General features: G+C 41.3%; 1 protein-coding gene across 1 annotated transcript in view; it reads right to left on the bottom strand.

Moving 5' to 3' along the window:
• pcdh15a (protocadherin-related 15a) overlaps positions 1-11,764 on the bottom strand; it is a 409,668-nt gene that overhangs the window by 58,005 nt on the left and 339,899 nt on the right. Inside the window, exons 27-28 of the mRNA XM_056608756.1 lie at positions 1,981-2,121; positions 602-714 (exon numbers count right to left, since the gene is read on the bottom strand). Coding sequence (XP_056464731.1) covers positions 602-714; positions 1,981-2,121 — 254 coding nt within the window. The remainder of the gene's footprint in view (positions 1-601; positions 715-1,980; positions 2,122-11,764) is intronic.

Below are 11,764 nucleotides of genomic sequence, written 5' to 3'. Positions count from 1 at the left end.
CAGTGTTGGAACAAATGGCTCATCGCAACACAGTATAGTTCCAGCTCTCCCAGGTCTCTGCAGCTCCACGGCGGTGTGTGGCGGTACCTCCAGCGGAGAGTGTTTACACTCCCATGGTGGGATAGGTGCGGCGGTAGTGTCACAAATCGAATCTAAAGTTTGACAGCAGAACAGCCCAAATCTGACTGAACGGGGGCGTTTCACTTTCTTTCGCTTCAGTTTTGTTTCGACCAATCGAGTATCTGGAGGCGTGGATTACTATGTGCGTGTTTGGATATTAACAGCAGAACACAAACTAGGGCAGCACTCTTGAACTTTTTCCTTGGTGCAAAGACAAGATAAAACATCCTCTCTGGACACAGACATTCTAAGAAAAAGTGTGTGCAAACATTTCAAATACACAACGTGCAGACGGTAGAAACACCCTCATTCAATCCCATTCTGAAAGCCTCATCCACCCGTGTAAGTTCGTTTTTTTCTTAGAAGCTGAGTAAATCTCCCAAACAATATAACATAACCCTGCCCTTTCCTTTTTTAACGTAACTTAATAACACATTTTACGTGTTCACTCCGCCTAGTGGCGTAGTGTATCAGGGTGTACCTGTAGTCCTCCTGGGTGAAGATGGGGATCCGGGAGGGCTGTAGCACTGTGATCTCCACCAGGGTGCTGTTGAGTTTCACAGGTTCCCCGTCATCGAAGGCTATCACGTAGAGCTGTGGGGAGTGACACACGGATGCACGCACAGCACACACACATTCACAAACATATATACACAGGGAGACACAAGCATACACACGTGCATTGACACATGCACACACACACACACACAAACACTATTGTTACAATTAAAAATTGACGTGCAGAAGGAAGCAGGGCATTTGAGTTCGCCGAGCCTCGAGATGACTTTGAGCTACAGCATGAAGTTCTTAGTTCTCAGGCAAAAGAAAGTGAGAGCCAACTAACAGAGAGGAAAGATGTGACTGAGAGAGGAAAACAAAAAGGAACATAATAAAGCAAGAAGGGCCGTAGGCAGATGAAAAGGCTCATGGCATTAGAAGAGCATATCCTGCAGCATTAGCTTCCCCGCCTGCCACCATAAACACGCAGCACTGAGGTCGGTCCGCTAATACAGGCAGCCTTGTGTATGTCGAACGGGCTAATTGAGCTTCTTTGTGTGAATTGTGTGAAGATGTAACCTATTTAAGAGTTCTCGGCAGTAGAGTTGAAAGAGAGCGGAAAAGGGAATTCAACGACGGCGAACATCGTCGGGTCGATCGTGTTCATCAGAATTGATTCAATGCGTTGGCTGGTGGTCGTGTGGAGGACTGACTTGGTAAGTGACAAGGACACGGAGGGGAAGTGAGGTCTATTCCGGGGCGGTTCAGTGAATCCACCCAGAGTGGCCCATTTAGACCTTTGGCCTGCTGTCCTATGCATGTCATTCCCTCTTTTCTTCAACCGAAAAGAGGGCTTACATTTGTTGTAAACCTCTTGCGGTCCATAATGTAAAAGGACCCGAGGTGGGTGGGGGTCATCACCTCCACTGAGGAGAAGACCCTGCGGAGGATGTTCTTACTGTGGCTGCTGAACTAATTCCACCTGTCGTGTTCACAGATTATTTGTATCTCGTTAAGTTCTTCCACTGTGCTATTCCTGCTGTGACACAATCTTCCACAGTTCCCTGTCTGCTATTAATAAGGTATCATCTTATCTAAAAAGAACGAAAAGGTAATTATTTTAATGTTTTAGATTTTGATTACTAGCTTCTCCCCCGCTGCGCTACTGATATTAAATTCACAACACCTTCTTGCATCAGGATAAACTTTATATCCCAATTAACTGCACTTCATGAAGTTACTGGTGTTCTCACTTCTATATGTATTGAGATAGAGGACACCTTGTGCCACTCTGTCGTGTTGTTGAACTTAATTGGACTGACTCTTCAAGGGAACCACATTGCCATGGCAACCAACACATACCTGGAAGACGGTGCTGGGTTCCTCGTTGAGGTTGACTTTTGCGATGACCCGGCCAGACTCCTCCTCCACGTCGAAGATGCTACCGCTGTAAGGTGAGAGCGCCATATCCACCCGATAGCGCACAAAACTGGCTGCAGTGCCCTTTGGAGACAAGAGAGAGAGAGAGAGAGAGAGAGAGAGAGAGAGAGAGAGAGAGAGAGAGAGAGAGAGAGAGAGAGAGAGAGAGAGAGAGAGAGAGAGAGAGAGAGAGAGCGAGAGAGTAAACATACAACACTGTAAGTAGTAATGCAGGATATTGCCGGTAGGAATTATCAAACAAACTGTAATTTAATTGACACGCATGGGGACTTAGTTAAAGTTATTAAGTTATTAACATGGGCTGTAGAAGTGGGAACAGATAAGTAGGGGAGGGGAATATATTTTGTGGTGTTCACAGTCAATGAACTTTATATAGACAGACAAATAACTGGATGTGTATTTGTTGCAGCTACTAACTGTAAACACATTTCCACTGCGGATGATAAATCAATGAATAGGAATCTTCATCAACGTCATCAAATCTCAGTAACCCGCAGGGCAAACGAAAAACCTTGTGACGGTTGAATTGTGGGTAGGAAGATTCCTTTCTTTCAACTTCAAAATAAGTTTGCTCGAAAGCGATGGTTACAGTGAAAAAGTTATGAATAAGGTTTATAGAAAATGTGACTGCCGCTGTGAAAATGTTAGGTGATGCAGATTTAAGGCTAAACGTAAAAAAAAAAAATATATATATGTATTATAGATATAAACTATACTATATATACTGCTCAGATATTCAAGTTCCATATTCTCTACATTATTCCAAAAAGTGCTGAGTTTTTAACAGTTGCCAAAGGTCGTGGCCCCTCTTTAGACAAGAAGCAATACAATTTGGCAACACACTGCATTCATCGAAACCTCTGCCCCCCGTCGAAGGTTGAACACTTTTTCCAAACAAAGGTAAAATGTTATTTATCAGTGATCCACATTTGTGACCCAACCAAAAGTCGCTGTGGATAAAGGTACTAGATTAGCAAATAGTTAAACATGAATAGTTAATGTCTGAAGTTTTTTAAATTCAGGTAATTAATCTTAAAAGAAAAACTTGATAATATAACGCCCCTATAATCCACTCGGAGACACTTCGGCTATGTCATCGGGGGGGCTTAAAGGTCACCGACGCACTCAGACAATCTCACTCATTATGTTGTCTAATGTCACAGGCCTTATGGGCTCCTCTGAATTTTATTAACATAAAAACTGGGAAAATCGTTTTCAACAGCACTACCTCCTCGATAAAAGCAGTAGCCATGTGTCCTTCATTAGTTCAAGCTCGGATTGTGAAATAAGCGGTTGACCACGATTAACCTGTGGTCTATGATTGGCCATCGGCTGCATATCATCATTTCCTTCCCTTGGGACTTCCACTACACAGGGAGTAATGGGATCCAGGTACGTGCTGCTCTCAACAACCCAACTGAGTGTTAACCTGAGGGTTTAGAGGATGGTTCCAGGTTACACAGAAGCACTTCGCCTTTTCCTGCTTAAACGGAAACCTCACTTGTACCTCCACCATCCATAAGTCTTACAACTTATGAGAAAAAAGAAAATAAAAGGCCAAGAAAAATAGTATACAGCCCTTTGAATCCCAACCTCTACGAAAATATGACAAAAGCGATACAGAAGCTTTTCGAAGGCCATACAGATTACCAACAAAAGTTATGTGCGGGTTAAAAGTGTGTGAAAATGAACACGGGATGCAATTTGTATCGTCAGGACCTGCTTGTGTTGTTTTGCTATTATGCCAGCAGGATGTGTGTTACCCAGTTGTAGGATTTGTAATGAAGAGGTGCAGAACGACGTTGGCATTATTTGTGGAGAAATGTTAAACCTGACAGCATGTATCACAAGTTAACTTCATCAAAATAAAATACCATCTGCACTGTACTGGGAAACACTATAATGAAACATTGTCAAATATGTAACAAGGGCTGGGTATTTACTGTACCATTATAAACGACACAATTTTGAGTGTTATGAGGGTGATATTAAACTAGAGAAGGTGGTCAGTCCTGGTTCCATTGAGAATACGACAACTGTTGTGTCCTTTCATAACATCCGTTTACAACCAAACGTTGGTACCCAACTCCAGTTCAGGTTCTAGGTAGTACCTTTGCGTATCTACAAAGTACTGAGGTTCGGTAAATCTGATAAAAATATCTTTGTATTTGGTATATTTTGACAGCATGTGAATAACATGGTTGCTGAAGTGATCTAACAAGTTAAAGTCCATTTTCCTTTTACAACGTCTCTAAGGGGCAATGTCTTGGCGCTAGACAGCCTCCGAGAGTAAGATCATTTTAAAGTGGGTGTTAAAAGGCCATTTCTCTGTTCAATCTCAAGCTACTAAGAGGGAAAACTCTGCCAATACGAAGCAAAATAGCCAAATTACCCTGCAGCCATAGCGCATGAAGCATCCGCACATTTTGCAGCTTCCTGAGAACAGAATGAAGGGAAAGCGAAACTGAAACTGAAACTGTCATTACAGTTTTGGGATTCTGATTTATTTCTGATTTTAGGATCACAGTGTCAAAGTGTGTGCACACCTGGATGCTGCTTCCTGCAGGTAAAGTGAGGCAACATTTCAGGTTTCATACCAAGTCTTGCTGCACTATAGCTACTCACAGATCATGAATGTTTTATGCTCTCAGCTGGAGAAAGTGGACACTGCCGTTACCATTGCAGGAGCCTTCCAAAAATTGACCTATTTACCACTCTACCGAGCAATTTGTGTTGAAATTGCATTTGAGAGTGCTGTTTCTTCTTAAAGGGCAGAGGCAGATATTTAATTTAGTCATAGTTTTGTCCTGTAAAATTGACAAACAAAAATGAGCCCGAGCAAACAATTTAGTATTAAAAACGAGAACTTAATACCATGTGTATCTGCTTATAGACCAATTAATCCATGCTTATAGACCAATTAATCCATGCATACATCTATCTATCCATCTATCTCACCAAACATATTCATCCATCCATCCATTTGTTTCAGAATCAGAATTATTGAAATGTTCCAAGTATGTTTGCACATACAGTTAATGGGACATGATGATATTGGACATTAACAGACAGAGAACACCATAAATACCAATAATTGAAACTATCAAAATATGAAGTAACAATATTAACTTACTAAGTTATAGAGAAGTGAGAACTATAAATGATGCAGGCTGTAAAAGGCGAAGAGGCAAAGAGAGGGATAGAAGCTATGAAAGGGTATGAGGCAATTAACACACACAGGTACACTTTATTAGGAATAAATATAGATTAACATGTGTGGATGTATGTACATTTGTACGAAGCATGTTTGTTTCATATCAATGAACCGCCAGACGGCCATAAGCTGAGGATGTACTCAATAATGGCTCTGGCCAACTGGACCCTCGTTTTTTCTGCGGCAGGTCTGAATGTCTTCAGCTGCCACAGGAAAATCATTCTCTGCTGGGCCTGATGATGGTTGACCTGATGTTCCTGTGGGATAATTTGTACCCGGCAAGCAACACAGGATGCCCTCATCATGGCTGACTCCCTAGTTAGCGTTGAGGAGTCATTCACACTGGGTCAGTGCTGTGCCCCCCCGACTCCTCCTGAAGTCTGCTACCGGTTCTACAGTCTTCAGAGCGTTCAGCTCAAGAGCGCGACCCATATTATCAGCCGACCATGGGTGTGGGCACAGATCCGCAAGAAATCCTAGACCGTCGCAGGAGTTCAAATTCAGTGCGATGCAAGGTTCAAATCCCAGAAGACTATTAAAACTTTCCTGCTTTCTTTTGCTAGCGTACAACTTTCTCTTAATGCGCTCATAAAAGATGTAATATTGTATGGTACAGAATTGTATGGCATTGTATTAAAGGGTATTTTTCTTACATTATAGGTTCTATTCTTCTTTTCAATTCCATTGCATCTTCTATTGTATTCCAAATGGTATAATATTATACCGTATAATGATGTTGAATTATCATGCGTTGTGTGGTTCCATTTCCTGTTGCAATACACACGTAGCTTTCGCTCCAGGTTTCTCTGCAGTCGCTCCATTATAGCCTGCTCTTGGTTCCTCTCACCCCCGCCCATGCTGTGCCTCTTTAATGGAAATAAAACCCTCCTTAATACAGAATCCACAAAGACACAGGCCTCTAGTCACTCTGGGCACCAGAACCCAGCTGTGAGACCACAGTTTTGCTCACCAAACAAACGCCTCCCCCGCCTACCCAGTAAAAGTCAATGTGGATTTCCAAAGATATGAATTGAAAAAGTGTTTTTCTTTACTCGCCCTTCACCCTCACTCTGTCTATAAAACAGTGTTTGACTCCCGGCCGAGTCAAGGTCCTTGGTTTGCTCCCCCATGTCCACAGCATAACCGGTAGGCATCATTGATGACTTAATACTTCCCTGTTCCAAGGGCCAGTGAACAAGGGCCAGTGAACCCCCAATAGTTTTTTTGTTGTGGTTATAAATGTGTTAAAGTGTTATTCGATCTTCAACATATTAGTCTCTACAATATTGTCAATGTTACTAAAAGAAAATACTGATGTTAAATCAATATATTTTTTTGCTCATTCACACTTTAAGAACAGCATCTATCTGAATTCACTGCATTGAATTCAACTCGCATTAGATAAAACTATGGATAAATAGTAAACAGTGTATCTTGTAATAATCCATTCAGGGAGTGAACAAGCACACAACACAATTTGTATTTATATCTTCCTGAGGATAAATAAATCATGCAAGGTTGTTCTGCCGTGCATACTATCCCATAATAGACATCCTGCTGATGAGAAAGCTTTGGGCGCCTTGAATCAGGTCAATGAGTGACAGGGGTAGTAACCCCATTCTGCTAGAGAACTTAATCTCTGTTTGTACAACAACTCTCTCTTTGATTTTCTCTTTATTTGAAGGGACTGCTGTTCACTGTCTTCTGTATTGATGTGACACTAAATATATACAATATTAGTAATGTGGTGGTCATTAATTTATCAATAGTATCGGTGCAAATCATTTGTTTATTGTTATTCATTTGTGGATACAGAATGATCATTAATTAATATCTAGATTTAAGTCTGCAATTATAGCATAATAACTCCTTGAATATGATATACATTAGTTATACATAGGGGTGTCATCGACTAAGATTTCCCAAAGTCAAATCCGATTCTTCAGACATCGACGATTCAACCATCATATATTTCTTTAATAGATTTTAGTGAATAATGCCTAATGATTTACCGTAATCCATATCAAACATATATGAAATCAAACAGTAACTGGTCTCTGTGGAGACACGGAGCTCAGTTTTGATTGATTACACACAGTATTCCCATCTGATCATGACAAAACCTGCATCGATAAAGAGCGGGTCGAAGCATTTGACTGATAGCCATTTCAAATACACGCTAATGATGGGTTTCAGCGTGGAGAACAAATGCTGCACTACTTAATGGAGCAGGACAGCGAATGCACCACCGAGTACCGGCGGATAGAATCATCTTCACGGCTGCGGGTGGTAGGCCGATGACTGTGTTAACACAGTTTGCATTTTCTTTTTGGGATGTTTAATAGTCTTTAATAGTTTTGAAATGCTGCCATTGCCAAACTTCAGAAAAAAAAATTCCCCAGGTTTTGCATATATCCTTTTTGACGAACAGTCTAGAATGTGCGCTACCTCGAAAATAAAATGATTGGGTAGTGCCACTGCCATTACACAAAGGGGTTATAAAAACAAACAACGGCAAATTGCACACAGAAGGCTGAGTCAAACCCCCACCCCCAGAAAAAATACCTTGTATAACTTATAGGCTTTTCCTTATAGAAGCCCAGGAATGCTGTGGTTACACTTATTAAGCCTGCCGTCCTCCCGATGGAATGACCCTCATTGAACACACACAATCTTCCTGACCGATGGCTTCACTACTCTCACCAGCAATGTTTCATGTAATGAGGCAGAACTTTTCTTAGAATGTAAGATGTATCATTTCAAAATATATCACAAGATCATTTCATATGCGTTGCCTAAGGTGAGCCATATAAGGCCACTATGTATGAAATCTAAATTGGTTATTATAAAGCTAGCTGCAGTGATAGAGAGAGGAGATAGTGGGAGGGGGGGGGGGTGAGAGGTGGGTTCAGAGGGGACATATATTGAGAGAGAAGAGAGAGAGAGAGAGAAGAGAGAAGAGAGAAGAGAGAGAGAGAGAGAGAGAGAGAGAGAGAGAGAGAGAGAGAGAGAGAGAGAGAGAGAACGAGTGGGGGAGATTGTTCAAGAGGGAAGAAGAGACAGAATGATGGCTTAGGAGGTAGAGAGGGAAGGGGTGAGGGAGTGTGTTGAAGAGGAAAGAGGAAAGCAAAGAAAGAGAGAGAGAGAGCGAGAGCGAGAGAGAGAGAGAGAGAGCGAGGGAGAGGGAGAGCGAGAGAGAGAGAGAGAGAGAGAGAGAGAGACAGAAACAGAGATAGAGATAGAGAGAGAGAGAAGGCATTAGTGTGTGTTAGCATGGGGAAATGCAGCCGTCTCAGCGGTGTTCTTGTAAAGCTCTGTTCTCCTCCTACACATTACGACTGACACACGTCTGCATACACTCTGCAATCCAATAAGATACAGTCTCACCGGGGCCATCCAACAGCAGCCCAAAAGCAATACAGGGAAATGTGCTATTCTGTTTACAAAAACAGGAATGCGCAACATATTGTTGCACTTTAGATTTGACTGTGTAAATCCACCGTTATATTGGGCGACTTGGCAGAACTGATTTCCCTCCAATTAAGCCCTGCCAAAGATGTGTTGCTGTTCAATAGCCATGACAATGTTTGTAACAGCGCTTTATTGGTTTTATCGGTTAAATTAAGTGACAGAAACCAAAATACCCAGAGACTCTAAGAAATACGATTCAGAGTCAAAATTGTGATGACATAAGATTTAATGATTAAGCTACACGATGTATAAATCAAATTCTACATCATTTAGTTTGTCTCTAGTACACTACACGCCACGCTTGTTTTAAAAAAAAAAAACGAAACATGCAGATTAAAAAAGATTTGCTTATCCAACCATAGCAAACATTTATTCAGACGTTGTACATTTTGGTCAATTGCCAACACAAGAAGGCCTACACTTGTCTCTATTCATATACTGCAGACACCACAACACGATTTCCCTTAAACCTTCTAAGAACCCTTGATGGAATAATGTCTACAGGGTGTGTATTGTTCCAAGGACACCCCAGAGCTCAGTCCAAACAATTTAAAATTTTAAAATGGTTGGTCTCCAAACCAGGGGTTACTTTGTTGCTTTTCAAATAACAAAGGGAATTGAGAGGGAGGGGGTAATAGTTCAATGCATTCATTGTGTCTTCACTTGAGATAAATATTTATAGTTTTCTTTTATCACAGACACATATATTGGTAGATGTTATTTTCTTTACCTTGTCATGTTTCAACGGATATACTTCCGTCTTCATCAGAAAGTCACACGGGTGTATTAGTGTGAAGCGTTCTTATCAGCTGATGTTAACGGAGATGTGATCCACCTGTCCGTTTTTTGACTGGTGAACCACACCTCCTGCTGTCAGTCCACTGCCCAAGGAAACCTCATATCAGCCATAACGGACCATTGCAAAAGAGAGAACCATATCATGGATTGGGACAATGCCAGAGTCATTGAGCAGGAGAACAACCGTTATCACCGTTGGATAAAGGAGGCGATTGAAATAAGGATGCGGAACCCGAAGACGATGCACAGAGATGAGGGAGCATATATGCTCTCCCATACCTGTAGTGCCGTCCTGGGGGGCGGCGGACTGACAGCAGGAGGTGTGGTACACCAGTCAAAAGACTGACAGGTGGATCACATCTCTGTTAAATTCAGCTGACAAGAACGCGTCACACTGATACACCCGTGTGACCTTCTGATGAAGACGGAAGTATATCCGTTGAAACATGTCAAGGTAAAGAAAATAAAATCGAACAATATATGTGTCTGTGATAAAAGAAAACTATAAATAAATAGGTAATAGTTCAGTTACTCATTGTCTGGGGAACAAAATAACTCCAGAATTTGTTACCTACTGCAACAAGATAAATAGCGCGCCATACGTGATCATGTTCCAAGTGGTGTATCGTGCAGCACTTTGCTCCTGTGAAGTCTCAAGTAATTTCTCATTTCAATAGAGGGTCACCACGAAGACATGATAATATCAACATAGATTTAGTTGTTTTTTCCCCAAGGGAAAATGCTTGGAAAAAAAGAGATTTATAACTACAACTACACAAAAATTGGGAAACGCATCAATCTTTATTGATCTCCCCATCCCTTAGACTCATGAAAAGTAAGTTAACAATATATACTGCTACCAGCCACCCTGAGGTCAATGTTAGCAGTCAATAAACTTCTGCACGCTTTTCTCACCGAGAACGGTCCAGACCAAAAAACAACCGAGCACAGCCTCATAGTTGTTGTGCTCACAGGACCCGCCTGTCGAGCAGAGAGAAGGACAGATCGATTCTCACTATCGGTAGCCATAGATTTAGACTGTCTACCAAAGGAACCGCACCGAAACAAATGTTCCTGCTGCTTCTGGGCATTAGAAGTGTCCCAGTGTTTATCACCGCCACACACAGCGATGGCTTTCACCTTGTCCTTAAAAATCGTTGTAAGGCGACAGAGGAGGCAGACGATATACCCAAGCAAATGTGTAGTCCTTAGACTTAAAGGGGCCTCATGTGACTCAAACTCAGAGTTAACTCGGGTTAATTGTTGACATTGTCTATGTCCAGATATGTATCAGAATACAGTTTCCACGCGTGCGTTGCGCGCTCTCAACCTCTAGCTATAATTAAACCCATTGCAATAATGTGGAAACCCCAGTTGGTAATGTAACAAATTTCTGAGCACATTAATATGATAACAATTTGCCTATAATTGTATATTCGTTCTTCAAAAATGACTCTTAAAAGCAGTGCCAACATTAAAATATTTTTTAACCAATCAGTGAACAAAAGGCAACAGGCTGATTATCATTTAGGGGGCCACTCAATGACATACAGAAGCATCAACAACACGCCCATTGAAGTGGTGTGAGAAATACCGACTTTCTACACCTCATTCACACATAAGGTAATTTACATTTCTTACAGAGAAAATACTACCTCAGGGTTGTATTATTCTGATTTTCAGGGTACAAATGTCAGGATATGTTGTTCACACATAAGGCCCATCAGGAGAATATCAGGATTTACATGTGTGTCTGAAAGCAGCTAGTATTTGATTACAATATAAAATTAGTCAATTTATGGTAACAGGGGTAATTGTTCAAAGGAAAGTGTGGTATACTATGCATGCAAATCAATTATTAAATAGCTTTTACTGTAATTCAGGGCTGAAAAGTGCACTGACATTTAAAGATTTAAGTCAACTACTATTGGTTTGTTGAAAATAATAATCATCATTGAGATTAAACACCTCTTCCAGTGTCCTTGCCAAGACAGGCAGCAGTAGCATACAGTCACACATAGCTTACCCACAAAACATGAGAAAAATAAAACAACTAAAACAGTCCCCAGGGGGGAGGGCGGGAAATCAATATCGCAAGAAATTTGGGGAGCCTCAAGGAAAAGAGTAATATTATGTTTGAGCAACAAAGTGTAAAGACATTTTGGGAGGCTCAAGGAGGAGGGTAATATTACATTTGAGCCCTAAAGTGTAGTCTTGTGGTGG

Source organism: Gadus chalcogrammus, chromosome 15 (genome assembly GCF_026213295.1).
Source record: "Gadus chalcogrammus isolate NIFS_2021 chromosome 15, NIFS_Gcha_1.0, whole genome shotgun sequence".
Classification (NCBI taxonomy): domain Eukaryota; kingdom Metazoa; phylum Chordata; class Actinopteri; order Gadiformes; family Gadidae; genus Gadus; species Gadus chalcogrammus.
Note: the sequence above shows the minus strand (reverse complement) of the source record. Positions and strands in the feature narration are given on the sequence as shown.